The sequence below is a fragment of the Oreochromis niloticus genome, linkage group LG11 (assembly GCF_001858045.2).
Source record: "Oreochromis niloticus isolate F11D_XX linkage group LG11, O_niloticus_UMD_NMBU, whole genome shotgun sequence".
Lineage (NCBI taxonomy): Eukaryota > Metazoa > Chordata > Actinopteri > Cichliformes > Cichlidae > Oreochromis > Oreochromis niloticus.
In genome coordinates, this window is record NC_031976.2 from 13,754,844 (window position 1) to 13,770,077 (window position 15,234).

The following is a 15,234-nucleotide window of genomic DNA, read 5'->3' on the forward strand; positions in this document are numbered from 1 at the left end:
TTGAGCCTGCTTGTGATACGCTACATCCACATGATGCAGCTACTCGAGCTTTTTTTGAAGTGTCGTGAAATATTTTTGCTTACATGTTCTGCAGAACTGATGCAGCGCACATATAGTACAGATATTATCTGAAACGGCATTATAGAGTGTTACACCTAATTTATAGTTTCACCACAGTGCAACGTCTCTCAGTATTGTTGAGATGTGTTCTATTATTATGTCCAGTATCAAATTTCTGCTGTACACAAATCTTTCTATTCTCTCTTTTTCTTCTATGTGAGGGATTCCTGCATTAATCATGCAGCCTAGAAACTTCATATGCACACTGTGAAAACACCTCCAAATGAATTCAGTGAAAGGTTGTCAAGATAAGGTCGTCTAAAACATTTATGAATGAACTTGTATAGAAAGTGTTTCGAGTAAACAGTATCTAACACTTCTACATTCTTTAAAAAAAGTATGCTTGATTTAACTTTCTAATAACCAATGAACCAGTCCATCAGCTCAAAGCTTTTGCACATTACTGCATTTTTGTCATAATTAGTGGTAATATTGAATGATGATGAAATGCTCTGTACTCATATAATTACAAATATGGGAAAATATGCTCACCTTACTTTTGCTATCAATGACTTGGCTCTATTAACAGGTTGTACCACATATTATATGGGCAAGAGTATGAGGCCACAACTCTTAACTGGCATCAGCACAAAAAGTGTACATCAGGAGCTTCATGTCACTGGTTTCCATTAATGTTTCATTCTTGTCAGACAGAAACAGAAACAAACAGCACATGTTGTAGTATAGTGCCACTGAAGTTTAATATAATAACATACTGTAGTTCCAAATGCTGCACTGTTCACTGTTACAGCAGGATCACCAGATGAAGAAACACTGTCAGACTTTAACAAATGCTAAGCAGTCAAATCATTTCAGGTATAACCGTCTATATTTAGTGGTTAATGTGAGAATCGCAGGTAGATATTCTCAGAATCTGCAGCACAATCCACAGACACCAGAATTGCAGCAGCCGCAGCAAAAGCGACACTTGATGCCACGCTTCTGTCTGTGGTACGGCATCTGTGTGAAAGAGGACAAGAGCAGAGAGTTTATCTTCAGCCGTAAGTCACTTCATTCTCTCTATTTTTACGTAAAGCTGTGAGTGCAGAGTCTATTTTAAACATCTGCCTGCATTTGAGAGATCTCACAATAACTGTCTGAATTCATTTATTGAATTAAACACACCAGCCATGAGTCAGCTGATACCTCCTGATGTTCAGCAGCTGGACTGTCATTGTTCACAGCCTCTTGTAGCTCTTGCAGTTCTCGTATCTGTAGAGAAAGAAAACAGATCTTAGCATCTTCACAACAAATTCATGCAGAAGAAGCACATTACATGAATTTAAGAGTCTGTTACCTCAGCAAATGTGGCAGAGCTCTGCTGAATGCAAATACAGATGAGTGCAACGGCCACTGCAACTAACTGAACGCCTTCATCTTCAGGAGGTTTGAGTGGTTTAAGGTGGTCAGATCCTTTGACTCTCTCGTTGACTCTTGTCAGCTCCTTTGTGATGGTTGACTGAGGGAAAAGGTGCTGGTATTTATACTCATTTGCTCCACTGCTGCCTCGTCACTCAGAGTACAGAAACTACTGTCGGGAACACGCTTGCATCAATAGGACTGGGAAAACCCATATATTTAAACATCGGAAGAAAAGGTCAAAGTTCATGCCGACTGAGAAAAGTACAGATTTTCTCATTCCTCAGGAATTTCCCATTCCCAGAATTTCATAGCATAGGAAAATAAGGAATTTTGCAATGTTCCTGAAATCAGGTAGAGTAAGAGCTGTGAGTGACGAGGCAGCAGGGGCCCAAATCAGTATAAATATCAGCACTTCTGCACACATTTACCATCAGACAGAAGGACTCAGCTCACAACAATCATCCAGACCAGGAGAAAGAGTCAAACTTGAGCCTCTCAAAGCCTCCTAAGATGAAGACGTTCAGTGTTGCAGTTGCAGTGGCCGTCGTGCTCACATTCATCTGTGTTCAGCAGAGCTCTGCTGTCCCAGTCACTGAAGTAAGAACTTGACTTTAACCAAGTGTATTAGCTTACAAGCTGCAAATGTTTGTTTCAATGCTACAATGTGGTTTCTACTGCACTCAATTCATTAGCAGGAGCAGGAGCTGGAGGAGCCAATGAGCATGGACTATCCAGCAGCAGCACATGAGGAGGCATCAGTGGACTCATGGAAGGTAAGTAACACTAACTGAATGAATGTGGCCAAATTACTTCAGCTAAATGAAAGTGTTTGTTAGAGCAGGTGAAATAAAGAGCAGTGATGCTGCTGCAGATGAACTCTGTGCTCATGTCTCTTGTGTTTCCCACAGATGCTGTATAACAGCAGACACAAGCGTGGCATCAAGTGTCGCTTTTGCTGTGGCTGCTGCACCCCTGGTATCTGTGGAGTTTGCTGCAGGTTCTGAGGATTCCTGCTCCACAACCACTCAGTATTAAACTGTATGTCACAGACTATGTGTGAGATTATACTGTTTTAGTCACATTGTGTCCTCAGTTACTGCCTCAACTACATGCTTGTATTACACAGTTTATCACAATAAACTTTATGGTCATTTAGATATAATGTGCAGGTGGTTACATATGGTTAAAATGATTCAAATGCAGTAAGTATACACGTTTTTCATATAAATATAGTCCATAACTTGATTTGGTCTGTAGCCCACATAATTAAACACTTTAGTTACATAAAACATGTGAGTTTTGATGTTATGTACTGTATAGCCTGTATAATAAATAAATATGTAGCCCAATAAGTATAAAATGCAGAAAGCTACACAACATGGGGCGGTTCATTTACAAACACAGGTCTAACTTGAGTTTCACAGTTTTTTGTTAGAAAATAATCAAATTGTTAAATGCTTAAAGTACACAAAATGTCAGAAATCTGCACTGTTATGAACAAAATTTAAACCTAATTTTCGTGATTTGTTGGATTAACCCTCTGAGGTCTGAATCCCAGGCTGTGCACATCAACATCACAGATTTGTACAAATAAAGTTTATAACAAAGACATGTTAAATATTAAGCACTGAAAACAGCTTGGTTGTTGTTGTTTGGAACGTCATTTAATGCATGTTGTTTGGTTGCCATAGTGATGCCTTGATGCTAAAATGACATCACAGCATTTAAACATGTTTTGGATGAAAACATCAGCATATGAAAACAGAACTGAAGAGACACTGCAACCAAAGCAGACGACTAGTGAAATTTCTACGTTTCCCTGAGGATTAACTGCTCTGCAATTTACCAAGAACTAAAGTAAGCTCAGATTTCAGTTTATAAACTTAAGATCATTTACTTAATATAAAGCCTGATTTCCTGCTGGCCAGGACAGTATTTATGTACTTTACATTGTGAGAAACTGAGGCTACGTCCACATGTACACGGCTATGTTTGAAGCTTTGTCTATGCATTTGGGCCTCTCGTCCACACCTAAACAGCATATTGAGTCACTGAAAGGTGAGATTTTTAAAAACTCCTGCCAGGGTGGAGATTTTTGAAAAGTACGTTTTTGTGTTTATGTGTGGACGAGGAAAACGGAGATTTACTCAGGCAATGTCAAAAGTGTGCGCCGTTTTTGACGTCACGCTGTGGCCACGTTATTGTTTACATCAGATCAATTTCTACAATGGCCGATGTAGACAAAATACTGTTGCTGTTAATCTTAGTAATTTACAAAAAATTACATTCATGTATGCTATATGCATTTTGTCAAAAAAAGCACATTCGCTGAACATTCTGAGTTGAGGTTTAGTGATCATTGTTGTTTTGTGTTCCTTGTAGTCAAAATGAATGGAAGAGGAGATGAATCACAAAATAACCGTAATGGTAAGCACATGTACTCAGTCTTGAAATTGATGAAAAACTGATTTTCAGCAGATATTTATGAATGCTAATTAAAAGATAAAATGATCTTGCAGGCCGACAGGTTAACCCAGAAAATCTTCCAAGTGGAGATCAGGAACCAGCTTATGAACCAGCTTATGAAGCAGCTTATGAACCAGCTTATGAAGCAGCTTATGAACCTGTTGGTGGATTCTGGGGTTTACTGAACAGTCTTCATCGTGCTCTCTATAATATCTATTTTTCGAGGCTGAATGAGCTGTTAGATGAATTAGAGGAACGATATGATGTCTTTGACATTGACAATCTCAATGACGGCAATGTTAACAATGTAAACATTAACAATATTAATGTGAGAGACAATAATGCCAATGTTGACAACAATGAACTGCATGATGATCATAATGCTGTTGTTGTCGACATTGAAAATGATGATTCTGATGAGGCATTTGAAGACTGTGAGGATGTTCACCAGTACATCCCAGAAGAGGATCCTCAGCCAGGTCTATCCAGGAGGAGGCCTAGAGAGATGGATGAAGAAGATGTGGAACCAAACAAAAGATTCAGATGGAGCGAGGAGTTTTCTGATGATGACTCTGACTTCATCTCTGCCTGCGACACTGATAGCGAGAGCAGTAGTGATGAACTTTTTGAAGACGCACTTGAAGAGTTTGACAACCATGAAACTGGAGGCTCGAGGAAGCGGTCCCGAGAGGATTTTGAGGAAGAAGAGGAAAACTCGCGTGTTTGCAAACTTCGGAGATGTTCAGATGAGTCCACCAGCACCAGTGATGACAACTAACACTATTCCGACGGCGTTTTCAGTATCCTTTTAGCAGGCTGATGGCCTACTCATGTGACCCTGAATCCTCCTTGCAGGCTGCAATAAGCTGGGCATACACTGTGCGATTTCTTCAGTCGCGTTATTCAGCTCCTGCTCAAACTGTCCGATTGACTCGCAGGGGCTAGAAGCTCGTAGGTCACGATGCAGGGTCTCACACTATACGGCCCGATGCTCTGTGCGACCTGAGTGCTCACACTGTGCGTCCATAGCATGAAGGTTAAAACACAAAATCTTACACTATTTTCACTGTTGTTGCAGTCGCGATAATTTTGTGAGGTCACGTCGAAAAGGCTCGGATGACCTTGCCAAAGTTCTACAAGTCGTGCCTCCATCGCTTGTGTCCGGATCACACGCCGCACTGCCGTGCTGTTCCGTCTTTTCGCTTTTATTTCTGTGTTTGCGCGTGCGCAGTGTGAGACGCTGCGTTGACACCCTCACGATGGCCGACAGGATTTCAAACAGGTTTTATTTCCTTACGACCAAACGATTGATGATTGGGAGCCGGTCGTGAGGTGTTAATCGCTTCTCGTTACCCCATTTATACGATGCACGACACGTGATTAAGGCCAAACTCGGGCCGATCCCCAAAACGGTCGCACGACTGAAAAATCGGCTCAAAATTGGCCAAAAATCGCACAGTATATGCCCAGCATTAGGCTGCCGGGGGATTCCCATCATGCACTGGATGTTTCTTCTTCACCCTCTATGTGTTAATAGACCTCTCTGTGCTTAATTGTACTTGTTTTTAACCTCTGTCTCTCTTCCACAGCATGTTTTTATCCTGTTTTCCTTGCCCCTTCCCAACCGGTCGCGGCAGATGGCCGCCCCTCCCTGAGCCTGGTTCTGCTGGAGGTTTCTTCCTGTTAAAAGGGAGTTTTTCCTTCCCACTGTCGCCAAAGTGCTTGCTCATAGGGGGTCATTTGATTGTTGGGTTTTTCTTTGTAAGTATACCTTACAATATAAAGCGCCTTGAGGAGACTGTTGCTGTCATTTGGCGCTCTATAAATAAAATTGAATTGAATTGAAAATTGAATGGATGTCACTGTGTAGAGATATCCCCTCCATAGAAGGCTTAGACCCAAATGCAGATTCAATGCACATGGTTAAACTATTTATAAGACTTTGTTTAAAGAGAGGGAATGGAGAACGTGGCTAGAGCTAGGAGTGTCAGCAGAGAGCAGGAACCAGAGGAAAAGCTATCAAGAGACTGATCCCCTGGGTCGTGATGGGAACAATCCAACGGGAATTCTCCATCCATCAGTCAGCGTGATGCCTAAAACTTTATTCAGATGTAAATATATTACATTTTTAAATAAAGATCATTGAATATGAAAAAAATCATCAGTGTTTTTAATGACACTGCATTTCATTCATGTGTCTCTATTGGACAGTGTTGTAGAAGTTACAGAAGATTGGAATCAGTTCCAGCTTGGCCTGATGTTTGATCACGTTTGGTTGGACTGGCTTTGAGCCTGCTTGTGATACGCTACATCCACATGATGCAGCTACTCGAGCTTTTTTTGAAGTGTCGTGAAATATTTTTGCTTACATGTTCTGCAGAACTGATGCAGCGCACATATAGTACAGATATTATCTGAAACGGCATTATACAGTGTTACACCTAATTTATAGTTTCACCACAGTGCAACGTCTCTCAGTATTGTTGAGATGTGTTCTATTATTATGTCCAGTATCAAATTTCTGCTGTACACAAATCTTTCTATTCTCTCTTTTTCTTCTATGTGAGGGATTCCTGCATTAATCATGCAGCCTAGAAACTTCATATGCACACTGTGAAAACACCTCCAAATGAATTCAGTGAAAGGTTGTCAAGATAAGGTCGTCTAAAACATTTATGAATGAACTTGTATAGAAAGTGTTTCGAGTAAACAGTATCTAACACTTCTACATTCTTTAAAAACAAGTATGCTTGATTTAACTTTCTAATAACCAATGAACCAGTCCATCAGCTCAAAGCTTTTGCACATTACTGCATTTTTGTCATAATTAGTGGTAATATTGAATGATGATGAAATGCTCTGTACTCATATAATTACAAATATGGGAAAATATGCTCACTTTACTTTTGCTATCAATGACTTGGCTCTATTAACAGGTTGTACCACATATTATATGGGCAAGAGTATGAGGCCACAACTCTTAACTGGCATCAGCACAAAAAGTGTACATCAGGAGCTTCATGTCACTGGTTTCCATTAATGTTTCATTCTTGTCAGACAGAAACAGAAACAAACAGCACATGTTGTAGTATAGTGCCACTGAAGTTTAATATAATAACATACTGTAGTTCCAAATGCTGCACTGTTCACTGTTACAGCAGGATCACCAGATGAAGAAACACTGTCAGACTTTAACAAATGCTAAGCAGTCAAATCATTTCAGGTATAACCGTCTATATTTAGTGGTTAATGTGAGAATCGCAGGTAGATATTCTCAGAATCTGCAGCACAATCCACAGACACCAGAATTGCAGCAGCCGCAGCAAAAGCGACACTTGATGCCACGCTTCTGTCTGTGGTACGGCATCTGTGTGAAAGAGGACAAGAGCAGAGAGTTTATCTTCAGCCGTAAGTCACTTCATTCTCTCTATTTTTACGTAAAGCTGTGAGTGCAGAGTCTATTTTAAACATCTGCCTGCATTTGAGAGATCTCACAATAACTGTCTGAATTCATTTATTGAATTAAACACACCAGCCATGAGTCAGCTGATACCTCCTGATGTTCAGCAGCTGGACCGTCATTGTTCACAGCCTCTTGTAGCTCTTGCAGTTCTCGTATCTGTAGAGAAAGAAAACAGATCTTAGCATCTTCACAACAAATTCATGCAGAAGCAGCACATTACATGAATTTAAAAGAGTCTGTTACCTCAGCAAATGTGGCAGAGCTCTGCTGAATGCAAATACAGATGAGTGCAACGGCCACTGCAACTAACTGAACGCCTTCATCTTCAGGAGGTTTGAGTGGTTTAAGGTGGTCAGATCCTTTGACTCTCTCGTTGACTCTTGTCAGCTCCTTTGTGATGGTTGACTGAGGGAAAAGGTGCTGGTATTTATACTCATTTGCTCCACTGCTGCCTCGTCACTCAGAGTACAGAAACTACTGTCGGGAACACGCTTGCATCAATAGGACTGGGAAAACCCATATATTTAAACATTGGAAGAAAAGGTCAAAGTTCATGCCGACTGAGAAAAGTACAGATTTTCTCATTCCTCAGGAATTTCCCATTCCCAGAATTTCATAGCATAGGAAAATAAGGAATTTTGCAATGTTCCTGAAATCAGGTAGAGTAAGAGCTGTGAGTGACGAGGCAGCAGGGGCCCAAATCAGTATAAATATCAGCACTTCTGCACACATTTACCATCAGACAGAAGGACTCAGCTCACAACAATCATCCAGACCAGGAGAAAGAGTCAAACTTGAGCCTCTCAAAGCCTCCTAAGATGAAGACGTTCAGTGTTGCAGTTGCAGTGGCCGTCGTGCTCACATTCATCTGTGTTCAGCAGAGCTCTGCTGTCCCAGTCACTGAAGTAAGAACTTGACTTTAACCAAGTGTATTAGCTTACAAGCTGCAAATGTTTGTTTCAATGCTACAATGTGGTTTCTACTGCACTCAATTCATTAGCAGGAGCAGGAGCTGGAGGAGCCAATGAGCATGGACTATCCAGCAGCAGCACATGAGGAGGCATCAGTGGACTCATGGAAGGTAAGTAACACTAACTGAATGAATGTGGCCAAATTACTTCAGCTAAATGAAAGTGTTTGTTAGAGCAGGTGAAAATAAAGAGCAGTGATGCTGCTGCAGATGAACTCTGTGCTCATGTCTCTTGTGTTTCCCACAGATGCTGTATAACAGCAGACACAAGCGTGGCATCAAGTGTCGCTTTTGCTGTGGCTGCTGCACCCCCGGTATCTGTGGAGTTTGCTGCAGGTTCTGAGGATTCCTGCTCCCACAACCACTCAGTATTAAACTGTATGTCACAGACTATGTGTGAGATTATACTGTTTTAGTCACATTGTGTCCTCAGTTACTGCCTCAACTACATGCTTGTATTACACAGTTTATCACAATAAACTTTATGGTCATTTAGATATAATGTGCAGGTGGTTACATATGGTTAAAATGATTCAAATGCAGTAAGTATACACGTTTTTCATATAAATATAGTCCATAACTTGATTTGGTCTGTAGCCCACATAATTAAACACTTTAGTTACATAAAACATGTGAGTTTTGATGTTATGTACTGTATAGCCTGTATAATAAATAAATATGTAGCCCAATAAGTATAAAATCCAGAAAGCTACACAACATGGGGCGGTTCATTTACAAACACAGGTCTAACTTGAGTTTCACAGTTTTTTGTTAGAAAATAATCAAATTGTTAAATGCTTAAAGTACACAAAATGTCAGAGATCTGCACTGTTATGAACAAAAATTTAAACCTAATTTTTCGTGATTTGTTGGATTAACCCTCTGAGGTCTGAATCCCAGGCTGTGCACATCAACATCACAGATTTGTACAAATAAAGTTTATAACAAAGACATGTTAAATATTAAGCACTGAAAACAGCTTGGTTGTTGTTGTTTGGAACGTCATTTAATGCATGTTGTTTGGTTGCCATAGTGATGCCTTGATGCTAAAATGACATCACAGCATTTAAACATGTTTTGGATGAAAACATCAGCATATGAAAACAGAACTGAAGAGACACTGCAACCAAAGCAGACGACTAGTGAAATTTCTACGTTTCCCTGAGGATTAACTGCTCTGCAATTTACCAAGAACTAAAGTAAGCTCAGATTTCAGTTTATAAACTTAAGATCATTTACTTAAATATAAAGCCTGATTTTCCTGCTGGCCAGGACAGTATTTATGTACTTTACATTGTGAGAAACTGAGGCTACGTCCACATGTACACGGCTATGTTTGAAGCTTTGTCTATGCATTTGGGCCTCTCGTCCACACCTAAACAGCATATTGAGTCACTGAAAGGTGAGATTTTTAAAAACTCCTGCCAGGGTGGAGATTTTTGAAAAGTACGTTTTTGTGTTTATGTGTGGACGAGGAAAACGGAGATTTACTCAGGCAATGTCAAAAGTGTGCGCCGTTTTTGACGTCACGCTGTGGCCACGTTATTGTTTACATCAGATCAATTTCTACAATGGCCGACGTAGACAAAATACTGTTGCTGTTAATCTTAGTAATTTACAAAAAATTACATTCATGTATGCTATATGCATTTTGTCAAAAAAAGCACATTCGCTGAACATTCTGAGTTGAGGTTTAGTGATCATTGTTGTTTTGTGTTCCTTGTAGTCAAAATGAATGGAAGAGGAGATGAATCACAAAATAACCGTAATGGTAAGCACATGTACTCAGTCTTGAAATTGATGAAAAACTGATTTTCAGCAGATATTTATGAATGCTAATTAAAAGATAAAATGATCTTGCAGGCCGACAGGTTAACCCAGAAAATCTTCCAAGTGGAGATCAGGAACCAGCTTATGAACCAGCTTATGAAGCAGCTTATGAACCTGTTGGTGGATTCTGGGGTTTACTGAACAGTCTTCATCGTGCTCTCTATAATATCTATTTTTCGAGGCTGAATGAGCTGTTAGATGAATTAGAGGAACGATATGATGTCTTTGACATTGACAATCTCAATGACGGCAATGTTAACAATGTAAACATTAACAATATTAATGTGAGAGACAATAATGCCAATGTTGACAACAATGAACTGCATGATGATCATAATGCTGTTGTTGTCGACATTGAAAATGATGATTCTGATGAGGCATTTGAAGACTGTGAGGATGTTCACCAGTACATCCCAGAAGAGGATCCTCAGCCAGGTCTATCCAGGAGGAGGCCTAGAGAGATGGATGAAGAAGATGTGGAACCAAACAAAAGATTCAGATGGAGCGAGGAGTTTTCTGATGATGACTCTGACTTCATCTCTGCCTGCGACACTGATAGCGAGAGCAGTAGTGATGAACTTTTTGAAGACGCACTTGAAGAGTTTGACAACCATGAAACTGGAGGCTCGAGGAAGCGGTCCCGAGAGGATTTTGAGGAAGAAGAGGAAAACTCGCGTGTTTGCAAACTTCGGAGATGTTCAGATGAGTCCACCAGCACCAGTGATGACAACTAACACTATTCCGACGGCGTTTTCAGTATCCTTTTAGCAGGCTGATGGCCTACTCATGTGACCCTGAATCCTCCTTGCAGGCTGCAATAAGCTGGGCATACACTGTGCGATTTCTTCAGTCGCGTTATTCAGCTCCTGCTCAAACTGTCCGATTGACTCGCAGGGGCTAGAAGCTCGTAGGTCACGATGCAGGGTCTCACACTATACGGCCCGATGCTCTGTGCGACCTGAGTGCTCACACTGTGCGTCCATAGCATGAAGGTTAAAACACAAAATCTTACACTATTTTCACTGTTGTTGCAGTCGCGATAATTTTGTGAGGTCACGTCGAAAAGGCTCTGATGACCTTGCCAAAGTTCTACAAGTTGTGCCTCCATCGCTTGTGTCCGGATCACACGTCGCACTGCCGTGCTGTTCCGTCTTTTCGCTTTTATTTCTGTGTTTGCGCGTGCGCAGTGTGAGACGCTGCGTTGACACCCTCACGATGGCCGACAGGATTTCAAACAGGTTTGATTTCCTTACGACCAAACGATTGATGATCGGGAGCTGGTCGTGAGGTGTTAATCGCTTCTCGTTACCCCATTTATACGATGCACGACACGTGATTAAGGCCAAACTCGGGCCGATCCCCAAAACGGTTGCACGACTGAAAAATCGGCTCAAAATGGGCCAAAAATCGCACAGTATATGCCCAGCATTAGGCTGCCGGGGGATTCCCATCATGCACTGGATGTTTCTTCTTCACCCTCTATGTGTTAATAGACCTCTCTGTGCTTAATTGTACTTGTTTTTAACCTCTGTCTCTCTTCCACAGCATGTTTTTATCCTGTTTTCCTTGCCCCTTCCCAACCGGTCGCAGCAGATGGCCGCCCCTCCCTGAGCCTGGTTCTGCTGGAGGTTTCTTCCTGTTAAAAGGGAGTTTTTCCTTCCCACTGTCGCCAAAGTGCTTGCTCATAGGGGGTCATTTGATTGTTGGGTTTTTCTTTGTAAGTATACCTTACAATATAAAGCGCCTTGAGGAGACTGTTGCTGTCATTTGGCGCTCTATAAATAAAATTGAATTGAATTGAAAATTGAATGGATGTCACTGTGTAGAGATATTCCCTCCATAGAAGGCTTAGACCCAAATGCAGATTCAATGCACATGGTTAAACTTTTTATAAGACTTTGTTTAAAGAGAGGGAATGGAGAACGTGGCTAGAGCTAGGAGTGTCAGCAGAGAGCAGGAACCAGAGGAAAAGCTATCAAGAGACTGATCCCCTGGGTCGTGATGGGAACAATCCAACGGGAATTCTCCATTCATCAGTCAGCGTGATGCCTAAAACTTTATTCAGATGTAAATATATTATATTTTTAAATAAAGATCATTGAATATGAAAAAAATCATCAGTGTTTTTAATGACACTGCATTTCATTCATGTGTCTCTATTGGACAGTGTTGTAGAAGTTACAGAAGATTGGAATCAGTTCCAGCTTGGCCTGATGTTTGATCACGTTTGGTTGGACTGGCTTTGAGCCTGCTTGTGATACGCTACATCCACATGATGCAGCTACTCGAGCTTTTTTTGAAGTGTCGTGAAATATTTTTGCTTACATGTTCTGCAGAACTGATGCAGCGCACATATAGTACAGATATTATCTGAAACGGCATTAACAGTGTTACACCTAATTTATAGTTTCACCACAGTGCAACGTCTCTCAGTATTGTTGAGATGTGTTCTATTATTATGTCCAGTATCAAATTTCTGCTGTACGCAAATCTTTCTATTCTCTCTTTTTCTTCTATGTGAGGGATTCCTGCATTAATCATGCAGCCTAGAAACTTCATATGCACACTGATAGGTTTGTAGCTTAACCCGATTCGCTGGAACGTTGAAGACAATGTAATTACACAGCAAAGCAAGACATGAGTAGGCAAAGTTCTTTATGTTTCCGTGCACGGGGAGGCCTGTCTGGAGCCAAGTGTCGTTCCACCCACTTGACCTCCGTCAGACTCTCAGCCAGGTTCCCCATAGAACTCCTTTTATTGTGGTTACATGAATATGCATAGGGTCATTAACATATAACATATAACTTTAACATACATAGGTATACATGTGAACAAAGAATACCCTGTGTGTGTGTGTGTGTGTGTGTGTGTGTGGGGTCAAAGCATGACCCATATATGACTTCCCTAAACCTGCTGGCCTGGAAGTCCAGCAGTTCATCTAAACAAAAGGCACCTAGGCTACGTTCACACTGCAGGTCTTAATGCTCAATTCCGATTTTTTGATCAAATCCGATTTTTTTGTCTGCTTGTTCACACTACACATAAAATGCGACATCAAACGCGCTCTAGTGTGAACGCTCAAAGCGGCCCGCATGCGCAAAAGAAGATGTCACACACAACTCGCTCTGTTTAGACCCAGAGCAAACAATATTGTTTGACGGAACGCCCTTAATATAAAGACTTCGGACTTTATGTTTCCAAATTTTTGCTTTAAGTTATTTTGTTATTTACATAATAATGTAGATGACCTAACAATGATCCGTTTTGCTGTTTTAGAGGAGCGGTGCTTCAAAGGATAGTTGCAGATTTCTGTCAGAATCTGCAGAAAATACAGTAAAAATAAAATGTTCACATTTCTCCAACGTGGTCTTCCTAACAGTTTCACCGGATGGCAAGAAACCGTTCGCGATGTCCTATCGGGCGCTTCTCCGGCGCTGATAATTGGCGTCTGTCTTGTGTCAGTGACGTAAAAGACGGATTTAATGCGACTTGACCGTTCACACAGCAGTCGCTTTCTAAAACATCGGATATGTATCGGATTCAGTACCACATACGAAAGTGACCCAGATCGGATTTGAAAATATCGGATTTGTGCCGTTCACACTGTCATACCGTGATCGGATATGAGTCGCATAGGGTCAAAAAAATCGGATTTGATGCGCTTTCGCCTGCAGTGTGAACGTAGCCTTAGACTACAACACGTTTATCCTACCATAAAACAATAAAACAAGGTACGACCTCTCCCATGCTCCCAGAGTGTGGGTGTGAAAGCCAGAACACTCTGTAATGCACACAAAGCCTTTTACAGCCTACTGAAGATCACACATCCTATCACTACACAATCGATTATACACCTCTAAGCATATATGGTTAAATATTCCTAAGCATAAATGACAATCAACATTACAAAAACCTAACATTCCCCCCTTTGACAGTTATGCTAGAAAAGTACCCAGTTATGATCACCTCATGTCTGACAGTGTCAAGGCAAACATTTTTATACTCAGCATATGTCAACGTACACAGTCTGACAAATATATTAGAAGTTATCCAAGTTCTCATCCAATGGTAAACTGCATCCTACGAGCAAACAAATGAATTGTTAATGGTCAAAAGAGAAATTAACATTTTCAAGATCACTCCAGCTTGGTGGTGCTCCTCCGCAAGACATGTAAATCACACGTCTCTCTGCAGAGTGGTTTAAGTTCTGCAGGGCGTCATAAATGTCTCTTCCAGTTGTTTCCATCACTGTTCATAGGACCAGAGTCCAAATGTATGTAGAATAGACATTCAAACATACCAGTTGAGTTTGTTGTTTGTCAACATGGGTCTCAGCTATTGTGAAAGCTGCAGACCTCTTCAGCACTCTAGTTTTATGGCCTCTACCAACCTCCATCACCTCACTTCAGGCCTCCTTGTCCTGTGGGGGATACATATCCTCCATTGTCCATCCTCTGCAGGAAAACCCTCTGTGGAAAGGGTGCTGGATCCAGTTATCTTACTGCTGTTATGATCCCAGCAGTCTTCAGAGTGTCATCGTATGCACAGTACAGTGACACAGCATTAGGTGATGTTCATAGGAAACTGCTGTCATCACCACCATAGCTTCTGGTTCCTGTGCTTCTCACAGAATCATGATGCCATCCTTGGACTCCCTCTGCGCTGTCGTTGGAGCTTGGCACGCTCCCCTCATCCTTCAGGTGCCCGCCTGTTGTCCACAATCTCCTCTGTTGGTCTCTGGAAAGCCCCCTTGGCACAGCTCTCATTCCAACGCAGCTTCGTGGTCCTTGCTGTGGCTGTGGAATCTGATCTCATGATGGGCCCCAAACAGCTCGACCTTTGACCTCAACCACTGCCTGGGCTGTCAACTATGCCTGGAATGGGTTTGCTTCTCACTGGGCCTCCGAAGATTTCTCAGGAGATTCCTTTCAGCAACACTCTGACTGCTGCACCTGTATTTCCTTGCTAGGAGGAAAAACTTATATCTGGAAAGCATGTAAACCATCATCAAACCACATTCTTT

The 15,234-nt window shown here is 41.4% G+C and overlaps 4 protein-coding genes and 2 long non-coding RNA genes across 10 annotated transcripts; 4 read left to right on the forward strand and 2 right to left on the reverse strand.

Moving 5' to 3' along the window:
- Window positions 1-794: 794 nt before the first annotated feature.
- Window positions 795-1,654, reverse strand: LOC109204288 (uncharacterized). Its single transcript, XR_002063869.2, has 3 exons — window positions 1,418-1,654; window positions 1,246-1,332; window positions 795-1,080 (listed from the first exon to the last, which is right to left on the reverse strand). It is a non-coding gene; the product is annotated as an uncharacterized LOC109204288 (long non-coding RNA).
- Window positions 1,655-1,841: 187 nt separating this feature from the next.
- LOC109204286 (hepcidin-like) lies at window positions 1,842-2,639 on the forward strand. 4 transcript variants are annotated; one of them, XM_019365119.2, is made up of 3 exons: window positions 1,842-2,079; window positions 2,175-2,255; window positions 2,391-2,639. In XM_019365119.2, the coding sequence occupies exons 1-3, from the start codon at window positions 1,993-1,995 to the stop codon at window positions 2,484-2,486; spliced, it is 264 nt and encodes an 87-aa protein (XP_019220664.1). In that variant the 5' UTR covers window positions 1,842-1,992; the 3' UTR covers window positions 2,487-2,639. The 4 variants fall into 4 exon arrangements, with proteins under 4 accessions (XP_019220664.1, XP_019220665.1, XP_019220666.1 ...); XM_019365120.2 differs by having other exon boundaries at window positions 2,178-2,255; XM_019365121.2 differs by having other exon boundaries at window positions 2,181-2,255.
- Window positions 2,640-3,003: 364 nt separating this feature from the next.
- LOC109204283 (uncharacterized) lies at window positions 3,004-5,413 on the forward strand. The gene is made up of 3 exons (XM_019365114.2): window positions 3,004-3,339; window positions 3,865-3,909; window positions 4,002-5,413. Exons 2-3 carry the CDS (start codon window positions 3,870-3,872, stop codon window positions 4,724-4,726), a joined length of 765 nt encoding a protein of 254 aa, XP_019220659.1. The 5' UTR covers window positions 3,004-3,339; window positions 3,865-3,869; the 3' UTR covers window positions 4,727-5,413.
- Window positions 5,414-7,029: 1,616 nt separating this feature from the next.
- LOC109204287 (uncharacterized) lies at window positions 7,030-7,922 on the reverse strand. Its single transcript, XR_002063868.2, has 3 exons — window positions 7,655-7,922; window positions 7,481-7,567; window positions 7,030-7,315 (listed from the first exon to the last, which is right to left on the reverse strand). It is a non-coding gene; the product is annotated as an uncharacterized LOC109204287 (long non-coding RNA).
- A 97-nt stretch (window positions 7,923-8,019) lies between these two features.
- On the forward strand, window positions 8,020-8,878 carry LOC109204285 (hepcidin-like). 2 transcript variants are annotated; one of them, XM_019365117.2, is made up of 3 exons: window positions 8,020-8,316; window positions 8,415-8,492; window positions 8,629-8,878. In XM_019365117.2, exons 1-3 carry the CDS (start codon window positions 8,230-8,232, stop codon window positions 8,722-8,724), a joined length of 261 nt encoding a protein of 86 aa, XP_019220662.1. In that variant the 5' UTR covers window positions 8,020-8,229; the 3' UTR covers window positions 8,725-8,878. The 2 variants fall into 2 exon arrangements, with proteins under 2 accessions (XP_019220662.1, XP_019220661.1); XM_019365116.2 differs by having other exon boundaries at window positions 8,045-8,316; window positions 8,412-8,492.
- Window positions 8,879-9,146: 268 nt separating this feature from the next.
- LOC109204284 (uncharacterized) lies at window positions 9,147-11,673 on the forward strand. The gene is made up of 3 exons (XM_019365115.2): window positions 9,147-9,580; window positions 10,108-10,152; window positions 10,245-11,673. Exons 2-3 carry the CDS (start codon window positions 10,113-10,115, stop codon window positions 10,943-10,945), a joined length of 741 nt encoding a protein of 246 aa, XP_019220660.1. The 5' UTR covers window positions 9,147-9,580; window positions 10,108-10,112; the 3' UTR covers window positions 10,946-11,673.
- Window positions 11,674-15,234: the final 3,561 nt, after the last annotated feature.